Genomic DNA, 23,003 nt, shown 5'->3' with positions numbered 1-23,003 from the left:
TAATGTGTTAAGCCTGGAAGCCATGATGTTATTGTCTTTTTCCTTCAGATCCTGTGAGGTTGGTGAATGGTAGCAGTCGCTGTTCTGGGAGAGTGGAGGTTTATCATGAAGGAGAGTGGGGCACAGTGTGTGGTACTGATTGGAAACAGTTTAATACGGTCGTCGTGTGTAAAGAGCTGGGGTGTGGTGATGCTGTAGATACCATGCAATATGCCTACTTTGGAGAGGGAACCGGGAGAGTCCTGATGGCTGAGGTTGCCTGTGAGGGGAAGGAGACCAGACTTAAGGCCTGCCCTCGTAAGGGAATGAGTAATCATACATGCCAGCCTCGCAACAGTGTTGGAGTCATCTGCTCAGGTAAGGTGAACACAAGCTTGCAGTAGTTTTTAATTATATAAATAATTAATTTCAATTTCCATTATTTAAATTATCATAATTGTGTGTCATACATAGGACATGATTGCATAATGCAAAGTGCTAATTATTTCCACACAGAACACAGAGCTCCCAGGCTTGTGAATGGTTCCCACCAGTGCTCTGGGAGAGTGGAGGTGGTCCATGGGTTCACTTGGGGTACAGTGTGTGATGCTGCGTTCGACTGGCAGGATGCAGAAGTGGTGTGTCAAGATCTGGACTGTGGGGCTCCTGTAGAGGTGCTGGGAGCAGCTGCATTTGGAGAGGGAAAGAGCCAGGTGTGGTCAGAGGAGATCCAGTGTGAAGGCAACGAGACTCAGATTCAACTCTGCCCAACATCTGCTTTGAATACCATTTGCTCACATGACAGGGATGTGGGGTTAGTTTGTTCTGGTAAGCCCATGTTCTTTTAAATTACTTTAATGCTTATTTCTTATTTTTTATATATTTTATTTTACATGTTTACACTTAAAAAAACAGATGAAAACGCAGGCTTCATGTTTGTCTATGCCCTGCCCAGGATACACAGATGCCAGACTGGCAAATGGCACTGATTCCTGCTCGGGCCGAGTGGAGCTCAAGTACCTCAGCGAATGGGGCACAGTGTGTGATGCATCCTGGGATATGAATGCCTCCAGCGTGCTCTGCCTTCAGTTGAACTGTGGCAGAGCTGTGGCTGTTGTAGGGGCAGAGTGGTTTGGTGAGGGGAGTGGAAGCATCTGGCCTGATGTGTTTGTGTGTGAGGGGAATGAAACTGGCCTCTCAGAATGTGGAATCTCCTGGTGGAGTCGAGCTGCATGCTCCCATAGACAGGATGCTGGAGTGATCTGCTCAGGTGAGCACATTAACTGCATGAATGGCCATGTTGACATTACTCAATGTAAGAAAGATCTGGTAACTGACTAAGTGCCGTTTGTTCATCACCCTTATTTTTTGTTCGCAACATGGTTACACTTATGGTTGTTATTTTCATCTCTTTTGATTGAGATTTCTGAAGAAATTGTGATTTTAATGATGTATCATAATAAGGAAAATTCACCACATATTTAATAAAATAACACACATACAACTAGTGCGAATCTCAATCTCAGGATTATGAGTATTTTGAACAATATTTGTAAGAATTAACAACACACATTTAAAATATGGCTAACATATCATATGCATAATAAAATCTGTAATTTGACAACATAAAAACACTTGATGTTTGATTTATGACTAACATGCACATCTAGTTATATTAGCACTCAAATGACTGCATTAAATGTAAAATCTGACAACTTTATCATTTTTTTTCACTTTCATTTTTAGCTCTGAGTTTTACAGACCTGGAATAAACTAAGAATATTTGCAGGTTCATCCTTCCCTCTGGACAATGGGACGGTGCGCTTGTCTGGAAGGAGCCGTTGTAAGGGAGAGGTGGAGGTTAACGTCAGCCAGAGGTGGAAGAGAGTTCTGCTGGACTCCTGGAATCAGTCTGAAGCCTCCGTGGTGTGCAGACAGCTGGCCTGCGGTTCTGCTGTTGGGTTCTCTGGCTCTGCTGAGACAGAGGGTGATGGGTGTGTCTCAGGGTTCCGATGTTGTGGACATGAGACTCATCTAGGAAACTGCAGCACTCCTCAGATGCTAAACTGCAGTTCTAGCCTGCACGTGACCATCGTCTGCTCAGGTATGTACATCTCAAAGTCTGACAGTGATTCTGTAGCTGAACTGTATGTCAAACTGGTTTTCCATCTGTCTCAGTGCCATTATCTGCATCAATCATGAATTGTCTAATTTCACTGTAATCCACTCCACACATTGATAATAGTGGTTACTACAGAAGATATTTATGGAAAGACACCAATGCTGTCATCAATCTGTCGTGCAGTTCCACAGTTTTCACTTGGGATGTAAAGAAATGCCTTTTACTGGCTTTTGTCTAAGTCCAATAATGATGAACTCAACTGCTCTATGGATTTGCTACTAATATTGCTGTAGATTCACATATATAAATAGACACTGGAAATATAGCTGGAAATACAGACATTACTTTAACACATGGATCCACTCCAGGCACTTGTAGATAACAGTAGCGTCAGCACAAAAGATCCAAAATGAGTTGTGAGCATTATCTAAACATAAAGTCATATTTCCTCTTTGCATCCATATCCATAAATGAAACCTTTCATGTCATTGACCTCTTTTTCTCATTTCAGGCCATCAGCCAGTCAGGTTGGTGGGATCTGGAGGAGATTGCGCTGGCCGGCTGGAGGTGTTAAAAACCGGATGTCGTCACTTTAATCCGGTCTCTGGTTGGATAAAACTTTTCAACAGAAATGGACAAGGACCTTTACTTTTTAGTTGAGAAGTTGTGTTGATCGCCTGACATGCAAACGATCGGTTCTCTTTAAATTATTATTATTTTTGTGAAGTTATACGGCTTATGTGAATAAAGCTATCTACACAACTTTTATATGTCTACATTGACTCGTTTAGTTGTTCATGTGGTACACTTAGGTCTTAACTGAAGCTAACGCTTAGACCAACAATCCATTGGAACACATAATAGCTAGCTAGCCTCGCTGCTAATAAGTATAACGTCAGCATGCTAATATGAATAGACCCATTATAGTCAGGTGGCTTAATGCTCAATTGACTTGTTAACCGAACTTTTACGAAGCTATATGACCAAACACAGAGCTAGCACTGTTAATTCCGCTATAGCTAGCCAGGTCAATTAGCTCGCCTAAGATACTGCAATTTAAGCTAACCAATTACCTAATTTCCCCCAAAACCCATCGATTACATGTGTTTGTGATGTGTAACATATATCCTTAATCAGTCATTCAAGTTATTAACGTTTATTTACCGCTAGCGATTACACGACACAAGGGTAATTCAATCGCTATTAATGTTGAACTTGAACTTCAACAACGTCACACAACATTAAAAGTCAGGCATCGGCATGGTTCCTAAAGAATAAATCAAAGGTCCTTGTCCATTTCTGTTGAAAAGTTTTATCCAACCAGAGACCGGATTAAAGTGACGACATCCGGTTTTAATACACATTCCTTAGCCATACGTTTTCCCTACTGACAGGGACTATTGGGGCAGGTAAACATCATGGCACAGCTAGATAGTGCATATCAGCGGAACATTTTAGAGCACAACAAACAGACGGAGGAGAATCGTTATGTACTGGGGAGGCTGATATCGTGCATAAAGCTCTGTGGGAAGTGCAAACTTTGAGACGATGTGCGAGGGCGACACCTGGCTGCAAAGACACTACGATTCTGTGAGTCAAATTTTTTTTTTTTGGAGCTGATGGATATATCAATGCAATCTGCAAGAACAAAGTTTCGTTCATTTAGCAGCATGTTTTGTTGCTGTTATTTGTTTCAGTTGTGCCTTTTGCTTCATATTGTATGCCACACGTGTGCCACAAGCTTAATAAATTATGCAAGTTATTTGAGCTATGTGTGTGTCTAGTCTTTTTACTTTGTTGCAATCATTTTACTTATAATGCTGTATTATAGGCAACAGCTCTGTGTCGCGCGGAAATAGGATTTCTGCTCCCTGCTGGCACTCAAAATGCAGCCCATAGCATATCTTACTGGTCTATATAGGCCTACTGCTTATAATAATCAGCTACCTCTATTTTTGTGACGGTGACATAACATCATACAAAATTGCCCCACCAGAAATTTCAGGCTAAAATCGCCACTGATCATAATGAAAATATTTACAGAGTACAAATGTTCACAGCACCTGTGTTTGCTCACACAGTAAGTAAAGGAGGAGAGGGGCACATTTTGTAAGCACTGCAGTAGACTTCCACAAAGGACTGTTTGAGCATTTAACCTCACAGCCTTGCAGGAGGAGAGGAAGAGAGGAGACTGAGGGCTTTGAATGCCTGCTGTGGAAGATGCTCTTGCTTGGCACGACACTCACAATACGACAATTCCAAGTGTACTGATAGTCCATAACAAGCACAATAAGGCACATGCATAGTCTGGCAAAAGAGGGAATATTTCAATACTTCTACTTGTTTCTGACATTTATCTTACAATAATTTGATAGTAATAATTATAATAACCATTAATCATAATAATCACATAAGCCGTCTACACTGGAAAAGTGTAGTTTCATACAGATTCTAAGACATGACAGATTGATTTGAGGGCCGTCAAGGATAGACGAAATTAAATAACTTCAACTCAGAAAGTGTTTTTTCTTTTGTTGGTTGAAACCAGATGAGTGTCCTTCTTCCTTAAAGACTCTTGTCATTAATTTCACCTCTCCAGCATATCCTCTCATCTTCTCCCTGAGTATTCTCCTGGCCTGGACCCAACATGGGTGATTGAGTGCCCCTAGTGGTTTGAGACAGTATTGAACAGGGCCCACAAATCAGGCCAGGCCATGTATCACACTTAGTCCAGTTGTTTGTGATAACTGTGGTTATTTGTGATAGTAATTATATTGTGATTCATTTCATATTCATTGAAAGATTATAAAGCACTAGAAATTTTAGACCAATTCAGTCTTCATCTTGCATTAGCTCAGCCTCAAACTCGTAGTTCATAATTTACCTGAAGTGCAATTCATACCAGTAAATGTGCTATTTCACTACAAACACACATGTTGATTGTGTAGGCCGGAGTGGATAATACACAACATTGCAAGGAAGATAACGATCTCTTTCCTGTATTTGATACTGCATATAATGCGTAATAGTGCACACATACTGAGACATTCCATGTAAATAAATGAAATGGTTTAATTGTAAGATTGAAATTACTTTTTTTTACTTTATTTTAGGCTACACATGCTTGCAATATAGTAATATACTTTTGGCTTGATGGGGGTTTTACTGTCATTGTTCAAAAGGCTGCCGCCACCAGCGGCATCCAGCTGTGCACCCCCGTTGTGCAGACCACTCAAGAGACTTGGGGACCACAGATCAGGTATCCCCAGAGTTCCGCGGGCTTGCATGGGGTGCACATGCACAGAGAATGCACTGACGGTTTCTAGTTACCTCAAGCCCGGTTTCAAGGCTCCCCTCTTCTTTATATAAACCAGACCCACCTCTGTCCAGTTGTTGGTTAATAGAGAAGCTGGAGGAGAGCCTCACCATCTGGAGTTGCGTTGGACGTTTCGATATTAGAGAGAGACAGTCACGATCGTTATTGCCGTGCGTCGTTCAGAGAGTGATTTGTTGTTATATGTGTAAAGTAGCGAGTCTGTTTCATGTCAACAGTAGATAGTAGATATGTTAGTTCATGTAGTGTGGTAATCATTCACTGTCTTTTCATATTTCACTCTATTACTGTTATGCCAATGAGATTCTTTGGCTATTGTATTGGGAAAGTAAACAGGTCAAAGTTAACTCCGTAACATCCACCTTCGGTGCACTGCCCTGCTATTGTTTCTGACATTACATGTGACAGGGCAACAGCCGAGTGATTCTTTTCCAAATTGAAACTGATTAAGACCTACCTGAGCAGCATGGGGCAGGAGAGGCTGAATGGGCTGGCTATCCTGCCCATTGAAAGAGCAAATCATGCATCACCACTTTTATGTTTGAAAGGCGTCGTTCGGCAAGTGTACTGTGCCTCTGGCTGTGCTCAGTCAGCTTGTAGGTCTTGGCGTTCAGATTCTGCGCCTAAACTAGGTATATCGTATCGTCTCGTCACATGATCAAATAGAGACTTGACATTGGCGAACAAGATACAAAATCCTTGGGACTTTCATTGACATCCTTTCTGTTCTTACCGGACAACCTTTGGTGATTGGCGCCTCTTACCCCCATCATAGATATCTGTTTGGGATTCAGACACACATCCCCCTCCTTTTCAGTCATCAATGTTGGGAAACACACTTAAGAAAGGAGATTTACATTTATTCAAACATTCTTTTGCATTTCTTTCCAAAACATTCATAAACTCATGTTGATAATGCTACTGACTGAGGCTGTTTTGCCTTGGCAGGAGGAACAGCTGTGTGGTGGAAAGATGTGAACAGAAAAACTCATTAATCAATATATAATAACATGTGTATAATTAACAACCCATGTAATAATCAGTATAAGTAGAACACTCCATTAACCAATTTATAATAACATGTGTGTATAATTAACAATCCATAATCAGTATAAGTAGAACACTCACACTCAGCATAACCACTAGGATATTCATGGTAGCAAACTTTTAAAACCACTGTGCTACCATAACATAGGTTAGAATGCTCATTTTGTGCTTAAATATAAGGCTACGCACTGAGTGAGTGAGGAATAACTACACTGAGGGCTGCAGGGATCCACTATATACCTGAAAGCCAGACACCCCCCCTATACAGTTTGAGACTTGGTAGGGTTCCAACCTAGAGGCCACCTAGAGGACATGGCATGATTCCAACTGAGAGGTTATTTAGAGTAAAGAGGTTACTTAGAGTACGACGTATTGCAGGTGGCCAAGACCCGGCCATGGGGGGGGGCATGGTAGCTAACTAGAAAAAAGATGCTAGATAAAGGGATGTAACTTCAATACTAGAACTAAAAGGCCATATATGCCCAATTGGAAGGGCCATAAGTGATCTATGGTGCCAGGAGAGGCGCCTCTAAATGTATAAAATGATGTTCAAACCTTTGTGATATCAGTGTTGTCTCGAGGCATGCTCAGGTTTATGCTGTTGGTATTGCGCTGGCAAAATAAACCTTTTTGTTTCACACTCTGCCGGTTTGCTGAAGTTATTGAAGACTTTTTTCCGAAACCAACAAGAACAAAGAGTTTTAATCGGATCAGAAGACGGAAGTATCTACCCTATCTTAGACCTACAAATCAGACACGATGTCACAACCTCTGCTGCTCACTCCTCTGTTCCTGTTCCTGCTCTTGCTCCATATGCTACTCCAGTCCGTTCATCCTCTCCTGTGTTTTAGTATTTCCCTCACTTCTTAGTTTTCCCTCCATGTTTGGTTCTCACCTGTAGTCAATGTGTTAATTGAGTTTAGTTCTCACCTGTAGCCAATGTGATAATTGAGTTTAGTTCTCACCTGTAGCCTGTGTGTTAATTGAGTTTAGTTCTCACCTGTAGCCTGTGTGTTAATTAAGTTGAGTTCTCACCTGTAGCCAATGTATTCACTGAGCTCCTATGTAAGCCTTGGGCTTTTTCCTTTGTCTTTTTGTGTAATTGTTTGTGATCAGCAAGAAGTGCTGTTCTCCAGTCCTGTGATCTCTGCCTTGTTTGCCCATCGTGGCACTTTGATTTATCTCAGTAAAACACGCCTTGAGCGTTTGCATCCTATTTCTTTGTTTCAAGTTTCCAGTTTGTGATAGAATTACACACCAAAAGCATGGATGCAGCCGAGGCAGCAAGATTTCGTGAAGCCATCACCGCTCAGGGTCAGCTACTAAGCCAACAGCGTGACCAAATGAACCAGATGACTACTACCATCCAAGAGTTGTCTGCTCGCCCACCACCTCTGCCTCAGCCTGCGCCTCAGCGAGATGGTTCCCTGGTGAAACCTGAGAGGTTTGATGGAAGCCCAAATGCCTGTAGAGGTTTCATACTTCAGTGCTCTTTGCACATGGTTCAGAATCCACGTAATTTCCAATCTGAAGAATCCAAGGTAGCTTTTATCATTTCTCTTCTCACTGGAAGAGCTTTAGAGTGGGCTACTGCGGTATGGGAACAAGGTGGAGATGACATCAAGGATCTTGCCTCATTCGAAGCACTTTTCAAGGCCGTGTTTGAGCATCCAGCTGAGGGATTGGAGGTCGGGGAGCAGTTACTGAAGCTTTGTCAGGGAGACCGTACAGTAGCTGATTATTCTCTGTCTTTCAGGATCCTTGCAGCCAGAAGTGGTTGGAATGAGCAATCCCTCCTTACCGTCTACCGACGTGGTCTGAGACCTGAGATTCAGTCCGAACTAGCCTGTCGAGATGACGACTTAACTCTGGACCAGCTAGGGGCATTAGCCATCCGTCTGGACAATCTCCTTCGAACAAGAGGACTTCCAAGACATCGTTCATACGTCAAATGTGAGTCACTTCAGGCCCCGCAAACCTATGAGCCGATAGAAATAGGCCACACACGCCTGACCCCCGAGGAGAGGGAGCACAGGAGGCGTAATGGCCCATGTTTGTATTGTGGGGAGTCTGGTCACCTAATAGCAACCTGTAACCGCCGTCCTCAACACCAGGAGTCACAACGGTCTGCCGGGGTAAGCAGAGATTCCATTAATAGAATACCTGAGCTATTCAATATAAGAGTAACTTTAAGATGGGGAGCTGGTCACTACTCTGGTTTTGCCATGATTTATTCTGATGCTGCGGGTAATTTCATTGCGGAAGATTTTGTACATACTTTGAAGATTCCAAAAACTCAATGTACTCCTTTACGGGTGAATGCAATTGATGGTCGACCACTGGGCTCAGGACGTGTGACTGAGAAGACGCAGGTTTTACAACTCACCATTGATCACATTCACGAAGAAACCCTGAGTTTTTTTTGTTATTAACTCCCCTGTTCATCCCATAGTACTAGGTTTGCCATGGCTTCGCCAGCATGATCCTCATATCTCCTGGTCTAACAGCAGGGTGCTTGCCTGGTCCCCAGCCTGTCGGGATCGGTGTCTGCAGGTGCAGTGTGCTTCTACGTCTATTGAAAGTCCAGAGGTAGGTGAAGTCAATATCCCACCTGAATACCAAGAGCTATCTGAAGTTTTCAGTAAGGCGAGAGCCACACAGCTGCCACCTCATCGGCCATGGGACTGCGCAATTGACCTCCTGCCAGGGGCACCGCTACCACGTTCCCGGATCTATCCCCTATCCAACAAGGAGACCGCCTCCATGCAGGAGTATGTGGATGAAGCTCTGAGACAGGGTTTCATTCGTCCATCCACATCCCCGGTGTCAGCAGGATTCTTCTTTGTTGAAAAGAAAGATGGTGGTTTGCGCCCTTGTATAGATTACAGGGCTCTTAATAACATAACCATAAAGTACCGTTACCCACTTCCATTAGTCCCTTCAGCACTGGAACAACTTCGTGGGGCCCGGTACTTCACCAAGCTGGACTTGCGAAGTGCATACAACCTGGTGAGGATCCGGGAAGGAGATAAATGGAAGACAGCGTTCTCCACTACCACTGGTCACTATGAATACCTTGTTTTACCGTATGGGTTAGCCAATGCTCCTTCTGTGTTCCAGTCGTTTGTGAATGAGGTTCTCAGAGACATGCTCCACAGGTTTGTTGTTGTATATATTGATGACATTCTTATATACTCTGACAATGTTCAGGATCATGTAAAACATGTGAAGGCTGTACTTAACAGACTGCTGGAGCATGACCTCTTTGTCAAGGCTGAGAAATGTCTCTTCCATCAGTCTTCCATCTCATTCCTAGGCTACGTGTTGAATTCACAGGGAGTGCAGATGGATGAGGAAAAGGTGCGAGCTGTTCTGAACTGGCCGAGGCCCAAGACTACAAAGGAACTTCAGAGATTTCTTGGCTTTTCTAATTTTTACCGCAGGTTTATTAGGAATTTCAGTTCTGTAGCGGCTCCTCTGACTTCTCTCCTGAAAGGATCTCCTCGTCTTTTTTCCTGGTCACCTGAAGCAGAGGAGGCATTCAGGACTCTCAAAACAAGGTTCACATCGTCCCCTCTACTGAAGCATCTGGACCCTGCGCTTCCTTTCGTTGTAGAGGTGGATGCCTCAGAGGTGGGGGTAGGAGGCATCCTGTCTCAACGTCAAGGTAATCCTGCTAAACTTTTCCCATGTGCTTACTTCTCCAGGAAGCTGTCCCAGGCTGAGAGAAATTACGATGTGGGTAATAGGGAACTGCTGGCCATCAAGCTTGCCCTGGAGGAGTGGCGTCACTGGCTGGAGGGGGCGCAACAGCCTTTTGTGATATTTACATTTCACAAAAATTTTGAATATATCCGCACAGCCAAACGGCTCAACCCCCGACAAGCCAGGTGGGCCCTATTCCTCACTTGTTTCCAATTCACCATCTCATATCGTCCTGGTTCAAAAAACATCAAAGCCGACTCACTCTCTCGCATGTTTAAAGCAATACCACGTCCTGACACCCCAGAACCCATTGTCCCATCCACCTGTATTGTAGCTCCCATTCGGTGGGATCTGGAGAGAGAGATCCTGGAGGCTTCAGCTCAGGACCCTCAACCACCTGAATGCCCTCCGAACAGGGTCTACGTGCCTAATTCTTTGCGCAGTCGTCTCATTACCTGGGCGCACACATCTCTTGGCACGGGTCACCCTGGCACCACTCGCACACAACAGCTGCTATCCTCTCAGTATTGGTGGCCTACCCTAAACAAGGATGTCCAGTTCCCCGACACCTACCTGCAGGCACCCTCGAGCCACTGCCTCTACCTCAACGCCCGTGGACCCATCTGTCCATAGATTTTGTCACCGACCTGCCTCCATCTGAAGGTAATACCACAATTTTTGTTATAGTGGACAGATTTTCAAAGGGTTGCTGTCTTGTTCCTCTGCCGGGTATCCCCACAGCTCTCCAGACTGCCGAGGCCATATTCCACAATGTCTTCCGACGTTTTGGCCTCCCTGAAGACATCGTCTCTGACCGGGGCACTCAGTTCACCTCACAGGTGTGGCGGTCCTTCATGGAAAGGCTGGGGGTCACGGTGAGTCTGACCTCAGGTCATCACCCGCAGTCTAATGGTCAGGTGGAGAGGTTAAACCAGGAACTCGGGCGGTACCTCCGAAGCTACTGTGGGGACCGGCAGGGTGATTGGTGTAGATTTCTCCCCTTGGCAGAATACGCTCAAAACTCACTCAAGCACTCCTCTTCCGGTTTGACACCATTTCAATGCTTTTTGGGTTTTCAACCACCACTTTTCCCTTGGAATCCAAGCAGTACTGAGGTTCCAGCAGTGGAGGAGTGGTATACTCGTAGCAATGATGTCTGGTCTTCAGCTAATGTTCATCTCCAGAGGGCCATCAAGAGGCATAAGGAGGCAGCGGACCGCCATCGCCGAGAGGCTCCAACCTACCATCCAGGCCAGAGAGTGTGGTTATCCACAAAGGATATCAATCTCCGCCAGCCATGCAGAAAACTCGGGCCGCGCTTCATAGGACCATTCAAGATCCTAAAACAAATCAACAGGGTAACATATCGCCTGCAATTACCATCACAGTTCAAAGTCTCACCCTCATTTCATGTCTCCCTCATTAGGCCGGTGGTTCCAGGTCCACTGCAGGAGGCAGAGCCCCTGGACACCACCTCCAGTCATTAATGTTGACGGAGAACCTGCATATGCTGTGAGAGCACTGCTGAACTCGAGACGGAGAGCTGTCCGACTCCAATACCTCGTCGATTGGGAAGGGTATGGCCCAGAGGAGCGATCTTGGGTGGCGTCTAATGACATCCTGGACCCCATGCTCAAAGCAGAATTCCACCGGAGATGCCCTGACCGTCCTGCTCCACGCACCCGAGGTCGTCCCCCTGGTCAGCATTCTAGAGCATCTGGAGATGCTCGTCAGAAGGGGGATTCTGTCACAACCTCTGCTGCTCACTCCTCTGTTCCTGTTCCTGCTCTTGCCCATGTCCATGGGCACAGTGTGTAGTTATAAGTGGGACATGCCTGATGCTGCAGTGGTGTGTAGAGAGCTGGCCTGTGGTGATGCTGTGGAAGCTCCACGTTATGCTCACTTTGGGCAGGGATCAGGGAGAATCTGGATAAACAAAGTGGGCTGCAAGGGATCAGAGTCCACACTGAAGCACTGTGGCCACTCGGGGTGGGGTCGTCACTACTGTAGCCATGCTGGCGATGCTGGATTCATTTGTTTAGGTAAGCAGCATATGTTTTGAAATCATCATATTTAGTTGGTATAATTATTATATGGTGATATGAAATTAAAACCATTAAAACCTGACAAATTATTATTATTATTATATAGTGAATAAGAATAATGTTTAATGTTGCCACACAACAGAATTCACAGTTTAATACAATTTCTTCACTGTTTATAATTATACAGCTTGATTAAAATTTGGTTGTGAATAAATCTGTGAGCAAAATGGCAACATCTCATATATTCCAGTAGCCCATAGGTTGAGTATGAAGTATGAGCGGCATGACATTTCTCAACGGTTTCTGGCTAATTTGACCATGAGGAACACAACTAGGGTGCTGTCATTTACTGTAACCCGAGCGAACATATTCAACCTATGGGCTGCTACTGGAGTAATATTAGAGTGTTTAAATGGACCATGATAATCTAACTAATTTCAACCTGGTATGAACATTTAATTGTAAAACTGAGCCACTTGATAGGCTCACCTGAAACACCCCATGTTATCTCGCATGTACTGTACAAGCCCAGGTCTAACAGTTCCAAAAGACGGCTTTAGATGGAGACGGAAGGATGAATTCACTGTATGCAGCGCGTATATTTTTCAAAGTATCCCACCTGTTAATTACCTGTTAACACTTTTCTATAGTGTTATTTTTGGACATTTCAAGCCTTTATTGATAGGAAAGTAAAGATTAGACAAGAAATGAGTGGGGGACCGGGATGGTGAGTAGGCTTGGGTAAAATGACATCAGGTTGGACGTGAACCTGATAATTAATATTTACATGTTTAGCAAGATAGACACCAAACTCTTACTGAAGATGAACATGATTACATGACAATCCCAGCCAATCAATATGGTGATTCAGGAGCACAGAAGGAAGGGATGTAACTTGATTAGCTGTTGACCACAAATATCCGTACAAGCATCAAAAGTCAACTCATGGTTTAATTAAATTACCATAACGTTATGTGGGGAGAGCAAATTTATATCTGACATGTACTGTTTGCAAAGCAAGCAAACAGTACATGGTGAAGATGTTTGCATTACTGTCCTTACTTGAACTTCAGCTCGAGTACCCAGGCTGTCTAATGGCGCCAAATCCTGCTCTGGGAGAGTAGAGCTGCTTCACAGCACGACCTGGGCATCAGTGTGTGATGCTGCGTTTGACTGGCAGGATGCAGAGGTGGTGTGTCGAGAGCTGGACTGTGGGGCTCCTGTAGAGGTGCTGGGAGCAGCTGCATTTGGAGAGGGAAAGGGCCAGGTGTGGTCAGAGGAGATCCAGTGTGGAGGCAACGAGACTCAGATTCAACTCTGCCCAACATCTGCTCTGAACCACAGCTGCTCACATGAGAACGATGTGGGACTGACTTGAGTAGAGGTTCTCCACAGACAACAGTGGGGCTCAGTGTGTAGTAACGGATGGGACTTGCATGATGCTGCAGTGGTGTGTAGAGAGCTGGGCTGTGGAGAGGCTATAGAAGCTCTTAATGGTGCCTATTTTGGACCGGGGTCAGGAATTATTTGGATGAGTGACATGCAGTGTGTGGGATCTGAGTCCACTGTGAAGGACTGCAGGTCACAAAGATGGGTTGCAGACAACTGTGGTCATCATCATGATGCAGGAGTAATCTGCTCAGGTAGGTTAACTGAAACTTAATGCTAATTTTATTAATCATAGGCATTATTACACATGTCACATTATCATAATATTACTACATTTAGAAAGCATAGGTCATTGTATGAGGTTTGTGGGGCAATTTAGTAAACATGTACAACTGGAATTTAATATACTTTTTGATATATTTATTACTCAAAACAATAAATGTTAAATTGTAGGAGTCAAACTGGTGGGCCGTTCTCATTGCTCTGGGAGAGTAGAGCTGCTTCATAAGGAGACCAGACACACCGTGTGTGATGCTGCGTTTGACTGGCAGGATGCAGAGGTGGTGTGTCGAGAGCTGGACTGTGGGGCTCCTGTAGAGGTGCTGGGAGCAGCTGCATTTGGAGAGGGAAAGGGCCAGGTGTGGTCAGAGGAGATCCTGTGTGAAGGCAACGAGACTCAGATTCAACTCTGCCCAACATCTCCTACACCCTCACACAACTGCTCTCACAAGCATGATGTTGGATTAGTTTGTACAGGTAACAAAAGAGTTTAATTAAAAAAACGACCGACCGTTATTTCCCTTTTTGAGTTAATCATCTAATCTATTAAGGCTGGAAGCCATGATGTTATTTTCTTTTTCCTTCAGATACTGTGAGGTTGGTGAATGGTAGCAGTCATTGTTCTGGGAGAGTGGAGGTTTATCATGAAGGAGAATGGGGCACAGTGTGTGGTACTGATTGGGAAGAGTTGTATACGGCAGTCGTGTGTAAAGTGCTGGGGTGTGGTGATGCTGTAGATACCATGCAATATGCCTACTTTGGAGAGGGAACAGGGAGAGTCCTGATGGCTGAGGTTGCCTGTGGGGGGTGGGAGACCAGACTTAAGGCCTGCCCTCATAAGGGATTGGGTAAACATACATGCCAACCTCGCAACAGTGTTGGAGTCATCTGCTCAGGTAAGATGCTTGCAGTAGTTTTTAATTATGTAAATAATTCATTTCAATTTCCATAATTTAAATGATCATAAATGTGTGTCAGACATGAGACATGATTGCGTAATGCAAAGTGCTACTTATTTCCACACAGAACACCGATCTCCCAGGCTTGTGAGCGGTACCCACCAGTGCTCTGGAAGAGTGGAGGTGGTCCATGGGTTCACCTGGGGTACAGTGTGTGATGCTGCGTTTGACTGGCAGGATGCAGAGGTGGTGTGTCGAGAGCTGGACTGTGGGGCTCCTGTAGAGGTGCTGGGAGCAGCTGCATTTGGAGAGGGAAAGGGCCAGGTGTGGTCAGAGGAGATCCAGTGTGGAGGCAACGAGACTCAGATTCAACTCTGCCCAACATCTGCTCTAAACCACCGTTGCTCACATGACAACGATGTGGGACTTACTTGCAGAGGTACAAATAAAATATGTTATTAATGGATTCATAACAGACATGCAATATTTAAGCACTGTCCCAAGACATTATCATCTGTATTATCTCTCCCTAGATGCTGTGAGGCTGGTGAATGGTAGCAGTCGCTGTTCTGGAAGAGTGGAGGTTTATCATGCAGGAGAGTGGGGCTCAGTGTGTAGTAACGAATGGGACCTGCATGATGCTGCAGTGGTGTGTAGAGAGCTGGGCTGTGGAGAGGCTATAGAAGCTCTTAATGGTGCTTGTTTTGGACAGGGGTCAGGAAGTATTTGGATGAGTGACGTGCAGTGTGGGGGGTCTGAGTCCACAGTGAAGGACTGCTGGTCACAAAGATGGGTTACAAAAAACTGTGGTCATCATCAGGATGCAGGAGTAATCTGCTCAGGTAGGTTAGCTGAAACGTACTGCTAATTGTATTAATCATAGGCATTATTACACGTCACATGATCATAATATAACTACATTTAGAAAACATATATCAGTGTCTTAATCAATCTCCTACAACCTCACATAACTGCTCTCACAAGCATAATGTTGGATTATTTTGTACAGGTAATATTAGAGTAATTATAAAAATGACAGACCGTTATTTACCTTTGTGATTTAATTATCTAATATCTAGTCTAATTTTAGTTATGTAAATATTTTTTGTAAATTTCCAATATTAACAGATTATTGACAATCTTTTCAGGACTCCTGGCAAGAGTCCAACATTTGTATCTACAGTCATGTTCTGTTCTCTAGGGTGTCTGAGGCATATTTTCAGTAACAAAACTCTAACTGAATTCTTCAGGGCCTACAGGTGGTCCATGTGAGCCTGCAGGGTTTCCTGTCTCTCCAGCGGCCATAGCGGCTCTGGGGCTCCTGTTCCTGCTGCTGCTGGGATCACTGGTTGTGCTGGTGGGGCAGAACAGGTCACTCAGGAGAGGTGCTGTAACATCTTAACATCTTCATTATTTCAATAAGTGTTTTTTCGCATGATTTCTGCTTTTTTATGCCATATTTGACTGCCAAGGATTTCGTGTGAAATGACATATTGGTTTGAAAATGTATGCATTTGTCACAGTAAAATAATTTAGGCAGTAACTACATTTACATTTAGCCATTTAGCAGACGCTTTTGTCCAAAGCGACGTACAGGGGAGAGAATAGTCAAGCTACGAGCAATAGAACCTGGTGTAACAATAAATAAATACTACTTAACATAAGAAATATAACAAAATGAAATAAAAAGAAAAAGAAGTGCAGAAATGTAACTGCTGTAATTGCAAGTTACGCACTAGTCGAAGTGCCAGTTAGGACGGGAAGTGCTCTCTGAAGGGTTGGGTCTTCAAAAGCTTCTTAAAGGTAGAGAGGGACGCCCCTGCTCTGGTAGTGCTGGGTAGTTCATTCCACCAACGTGGAACTACAAATGAGAATAGTCTGGACTGCCGTACTTGCACAGGCGGCAGTGCCAAACGACGCTCACTAGAAGAGCGCAGCATCCTGGGTGTAACATTTGCCCTTACAAGAGCATTTAGGTAGGTGGGAGCAGAACCATCAAGCACTCTGTAGGCAAGCATAAGTGACTTGAACTTAATGCGAGCAGCTACAGGCAGCCAGTGGAGGTCAATGAGTAGCGGTGTGACGTGTGCCCTTTTCAGTTGGTTGAACACCAGACACGCCTCCGCGTTCTGGATCATTTGTAGTGGTTTCACCACGCAAGCCGGCAGGCCCGTTAGGAGGGCGTTGCAGTAATCAAGGCGGGAACTCACCAAGGTTTGCACCAGCAGCTGGGTGGCATACTGGGTTAGGTACGGCCTGATTTTGCGGATGTTGAATAGCGCAAAGCGGCAGGACCTAGAGACTGCTGTTTTGGGTGGAACAAGAGATAAGGAGTCAATATTGATGCTGATGTTGTGGTGGGTGGCGTGTTTGGCTGGAAAGACCATCAGTTCCGTTTTGGCCAGGTTCAGCTGAAGGTGGTGGTTTTTCATCCATGTGGAAATATCAGCAAGACAGTCTGAGATCCGCGCCGAGACAGTGGTGTCCTCAGGAGGGAAAGACAGAAACAGTTGAGTATCATCGGCATAGCAATGATAGGAAAAACCATGCGAGCGGATGATAGGGCCCAGCGAAGTGGTGTAAATGGCAAAGAGAAGTGGTCCCATCACAGAGTCTTGGGGCACCCCTGTGGTGAGGTGGTGAGGTACAGACGGCTGACCTTGCCATGACACATTGAACGAGCGCCCAGTGAGGTACGATTCAAACCAGGAGTGCGCCTTGCCAGAAATGCCCATACAGTATGGACAGAAGGATGCGGTGGTTGACTGTATCAAACGCAGCTGATATGTCAAGCAGGACGAGAGCTGAGGATTGAGCTGCTGCTCTAGCGGTTTTCAAGGCCTCTGTCACAGACAACAGGGCTGTTTCGGTGGAGTGACCGCTTTTGAATCCAGACTGGTTTGGATCGAGGAGATTGTTCCTTGATAGGAACTCTGTGACCTGTTTGGACGCTGCCCTTTCAATGGTTTTTGATAGGAGCGTGAGAAGTGAGACCGGTCGATAGTTTTCCACCTGAGTGGGATCGAGAGACGGCTTCTTGAGCAGCGGTGTTACCCGAGCCACTTTAAATGAAGAAGGGAATGTTCCAGAATTAAATGAAGCATTAATTACCTGTGTTATTGCCGGTAAGACGGCAGGCGATATGGTTTGAAGGATATTGGATGGGATGGGGTCCAGCGGGCATGTAGTTGGACGGCTACCTGTTAGGATTTTGGACACCTCACTCTCGCTGAGAGGGGTGAAAGAAGGAAATGATGAGCCATTAATGTCATCAAATATAAGGCACTAATTTAATTGCAATGAGCCAATGTAATATTAAGTATTACTGTATTAAATGATGTCATGGGGGTTGGTCACTCTTCCTACCCTACAGCTCTCTCCAAGAATAGACACATGGCACTAAGTGAACCTGTCTATGAGCAGCTAGACCCCAGACTGACCACAGCTGGCACCTCCAGAGGTCGTCAGAGAGGTGAGAGGCCATCAGGCTGGGTTTATGAGCACCTCAGACACACAAGCTGTACTCATAGCACTGAGACCTAACATGCAGACAAACAAACATGTACTGTATGACACATCACACATTGAGGACATGTTGCACTACTACTGTTGTGCATACTATTGGAAGACTGCCAGAATTAGCTCTCAGGTCTGTGAAAATAATAAATAAATAAATGTTTTGAGTTGTGTGCGTCCTACTGATGAGAATCAATAGAGAAGGTTAGAGTGAACCTCATTAGCTCTTCCTGTTGTAAGACCTGAAGCAGAAAACCACAGCGGTCTCACAGCTGCATCAAACATGCAGCAGAGGAGCTGATGGGAAAGAGGAGGATCATAACTGCCAAACCACAGTGTGCACTTGTGGTGTTTGCAAGTACATGAGCAAATGAGCGTGAATGTACACACACTCATGCCTCTGTGCACGAAGCAGTGTGTGGGTTTGTCTTTCATGGTGTCCCTGCACATATGCAAAACCAGTACACTGTGAGACTAGGTTTGTTTAGGTCACAACTTTTGTATTTTTCATCTGACAGGGCGTGTCCTGTCTGATGCTCATGAAGACGTGGGGGATGATGAGAAGAGACCCGTCTCAGGTAGGGGGATGAGGCGGGGGGGGGGGGGGGGTGCTGTGCTGACTGACTCTTTGAAGGGTTCCTGTCGATGTCACAGTTGTTAATCAACTTTAGCTTTCTTACAGAACATTCTATTTTCCTCTTTGTAGCTGTACATACATCTTATGGAGGATTTTGAATTTTATATTTTGAAAGAAGAAAGTGTTATTAATTGTTTGATTTCCTCTGTTCTGTTGAATTTACGTCAGCACAGTAAATGCCATTGTCATGCTATTGCTTCAAAAGTGGCCAGTTGATTACATAAAGCGCATTAAGACACATTTAGCCAAAATAACTAATGTTGTGTAAATCACTTTGGACAAATGTGTCTATCAGCATATATCAATCAGCACACGTTTTTGTTTTGATTGGTCAGTAGTATGAGTAACTCTTGATGTTCTTGGTAGTGATTGATTATGATGATGTGGGGGTGGAGACTGAGGAGTGACACTGGACATGAAGAGGTCAGCAGAGGACTCCCATCAGCTGTGGTGGACTAGAGCTCTGAGCTCTGAGAGATGCCATATATATTTGATAGGGCTTTTTAATGCCCTATATATTTGATAGTGTTTTTAATGCCACATATATTTCAGTTGTTGTTGTTTGCCTTCTCACTCCAGGGGAGCATAGGCCATCAATAGCGAGTTTCCACCAGATTTGGTATCCACTTGTTCTCGATGTGTCAGTAATCTAGTAGAATCCACTGAGTGAGGGATTGGCCCACCCAGCTTCAGTTTAAAGTTTACAGCACCTGGTATTCCCAGTTGGTCTCCGATCCAAGTACTAACCAGTCCCAGCACATCTTAGCTTCTGAGATCGTATGAGATTGGGCGTGCTCAGTGTGGTATGGCTGTAAGCATATATATTTCATAGTGCTTTTTAATGTCATATATATTTGATAGTGTTTTTAATGCCACATATATTTCAGAATGCTTTTTAATGCCATATGCATTTGATAGGGCTTTTTAATGCCTATATATTTGATAGTGTTTTTCATGCCACATATATTTCAGAATGCCTTTTAATGCCTTACGCATTTGATAGGGCTTTTTAATGCCTATATATTTGATAGTGTTTTTAATGCCACATGTATTTCTGAGTGCCATATATTTTTCATCAGGCTTTTTAATAATCTCCTTATTGATTTTTTCATGATCTGCTTACTGAATTTTAGGCAATGATTATATATATCTTTTATGTCCTTTCCCTGTCATTTAACATCAATACATTTTAAGTGAACCTTGTGTGTTAATCATAGATTCCTAACTGCCCTGGTTTTGAACTGTACATTATAACCAACTGGTTATCCTTCAGTCAAGTGTCTTCATGTGTTTGGCAGCTGAGACACGGACTCTAATCCCTTTTTTGCACACTCCTGCTGTAACCTAATATGTGTATTGTTTATTGTTTATTGTGTATGTTTATTGTTTGCACCATTGTACCACAAAGAATTCCTCGTAGGTGAAAACCTACTTGGCAGTAAAAACCTTTCTGATTCTGATTCTGATTCTGAGACATGAAATGGTGTCTGTGAGCCCAGCTATCATAGTAACAGATTTAATATGTGAGTAAATCAGGTTCACTAAGCCCAGTGGCCAGTGAACCTGAAAGCTCACTGCCTCCTATCTCCATGCTGATATTTGATTGGATGGAGGGTGATGTTTTATTCAGCCTGTGATGATGGTCTCTGAAGACGTGTACATGCTGAACTTATTAGAGTAGTTAAAGTAAGTAGTTACCTAAAGATTTTAAGCCATATGTATTCTTCTTAACAAGAAATGAAAATGCTTCTGGATTTATGATGTAACTCTGAAAAGATGATAAATAATCAGTGTTCCTAAATAATACTGTGCAGTGTACACACTTATTCTGTTTCAGAGCCTTTAAGTATATGTTTGTTTACATGGGCCCTCTATGTTGTCAACAAATGCATATAAAACACTTCAAAATGTCAACATGCACAAAAGAAGAGCATACATGCCCTTACATCCAAACTTTTTTCAGTGGTAGATTTAGCACCATATTTTTTTATTCTCATTTGATAAATGAACGCACTCGTGTATAATAATACAATGTATTTGCTAATGTCAGAATTTATGTCATTGTCATCACATTCAGAATTGTTCATTAACTGCCCCTAGTGGATCATACACAGCATTGCATGCTACTAAAACACTGTTAACCTTTACATGGGTTAAAATGGTAATTAGATTTTCCATTCAGATTTAACAAAAACTTGTTCCTTTCCTTTTTCGCTGGAGGAAAAGACATTTGAGTTTAGTTCTTAGTGCTGCGTAGATGTTGCCTGCCAAGTCATAATAATTTCACTGAGCTGAAGCAATTTGGTGCATGTGACAATAAACACTTTGTATTCAATAGAATAAAATATAGTGGTCCAGTCCAACACACATTGACACTGAACAAGCGTAAAAACCAAAGGCAGTGTGTAGCACAACTACATATGATCACAGCATTTATTTTCAGTGTTTGCAAATGATGGCCTGTTTTGAAATAACAGATTCAGTAAGAATAATGTCCTGCTCCATTGTGCATTGATTGGTGAGTATATTATACATTTATGTATGCATAGACAATGATGATTTAATTCCAAGGTATTTAATGCAAATAAGCAATGAGTCCTTTTGTGTGGACCATTTTGTGCTGTAGCCTAGGCATTTTCTACAGCCAGTTGACAGTTATTAGAGCATGATCATATTGCTTGGAATTTTACATTAGTCTCATCAATTTTAAGTCTCATTTGTCAATTTGCATCCACAAAATGTACCAGATGTCACCATTTAATTTTCAACCTCAATTTTTAACCACCAGCAATAAACGAGGTCATACAGGATAATGCAAAGACGACAGGTTTGACCCAGTAACTAAATGGATCTGTCTGTCCCTCCCAATGTTGAAAACACAGTTACGCCCTTGCAGTGGAGACATTTAGAACGATGCTCTCTGACCTCTGACCCAGATGGACGTTGTCTGACCTCTCTGCCACCACAGCTCTCTCTCTCTAATGCAAAGATCTTCATCTGTGGTGTGGTGAAGAAGCAAGAAATCCAAAACACACAAAATGTATGTTGAAAATACAAAGCAAAATCTTACCATGCTATTCAGATCCGTGTTACTTTGTTCCTCTTCTTAAATGCCCTTTTTGAGTAGTTTGACCTTCTCTCTATTACTTTCATTTTCATCTCCAAACAGCTTGACAGTCACCTTGGAAAACATTCAGGGATTATTATGCATTTAAAAGGCAGAGTATAAGATCTAGCCTATACAAAGAATCAAAGATGTGCTCACAATTTAGTATACAATCGAAGACTGCTACTCAAAACACATTGTCATTTTTTTTCTTCTTACCTTTAGCCCCTCATTCTTCTGCTATAGGTAGTGCTGGGATCACACACACAAATTCAACTGTTCCTTCGAGTTGTTGGATCCAATGAAAGAAGTTCAGTTTCAAGGAATGGTCACATGTTTCCAAGAATCAAGTGCTTGTGCCTCTTCTGTCCTATCATTTCCCATGTGTTCAGACTCTATCCCATTATTAAGTATATGGACTGTTTAAATTCTTCTCAGCAATCCTTCCAATCATATATTGCTTTATTTTCTGAAGATTTTGTCTAAATAGCAAGCGTATGTTGTAACATGCAAAGGGTTGCCTCGCTTCCGTGTGCTGATGTGAATGGCGAGACTATTTGTATTAATAGTAGCCAATAATGCTTTGGCCGTGGGAGTGCTGAGTAGTCATTCTGGATTAGTGTAATTCTGCCTCCCTTTTGTGTCTAATGTCAGAGTGTATGACCGTTTCCACCGTGTGTATTTGCTGTCTGATGCCTTGGATTGGCTCCACTTCTGTTAGCAACAATGTATGTTCTGTGCCCGGGTATATGACCTTCATCCTCCCTCCTGTTCTGTGTGGTACTAGCTACTCTTGGGGTTGTATGGTGTATGGGGCATGAGTCGCGTTAAGCTTCAGTGTGTTGATAGCCTACTTGATGGAATTTATTATGACGTTTAACACTAATTCAAAATGACCAGGAGGCGTCGCTGTTGCATTGGTTTTCAAACATAGAATCCTTCTAC

At 43.5% G+C, this 23,003-nt stretch overlaps 1 protein-coding gene and 1 pseudogene across 1 annotated transcript; one reads left to right on the top strand and one right to left on the bottom strand.

Moving 5' to 3' along the window:
• The first annotated feature begins 7,747 nt into the window (after positions 1-7,747).
• Positions 7,748-19,359, top strand: LOC116224209 (deleted in malignant brain tumors 1 protein-like). The gene is made up of 10 exons (XM_031583407.1): positions 7,748-8,435; positions 11,614-11,886; positions 13,306-13,527; positions 14,075-14,377; positions 14,488-14,796; positions 14,927-15,238; positions 15,276-15,641; positions 18,173-18,271; positions 18,834-18,893; positions 19,319-19,359. Exons 1-10 carry the CDS (start codon positions 7,748-7,750, stop codon positions 19,357-19,359), a joined length of 2,673 nt encoding a protein of 890 aa, XP_031439267.1.
• Positions 19,360-19,650: 291 nt separating this feature from the next.
• Positions 19,651-19,769, bottom strand: LOC116224231 (annotated as a pseudogene).
• Between the last annotated feature and the right edge of the window lie 3,234 nt (positions 19,770-23,003).

The sequence above is a fragment of the Clupea harengus genome, chromosome 16 (assembly GCF_900700415.2).
Source record: "Clupea harengus chromosome 16, Ch_v2.0.2, whole genome shotgun sequence".
NCBI classification, from domain to species: domain Eukaryota; kingdom Metazoa; phylum Chordata; class Actinopteri; order Clupeiformes; family Clupeidae; genus Clupea; species Clupea harengus.
Note: the sequence above shows the minus strand (reverse complement) of the source record. Positions and strands in the feature narration are given on the sequence as shown.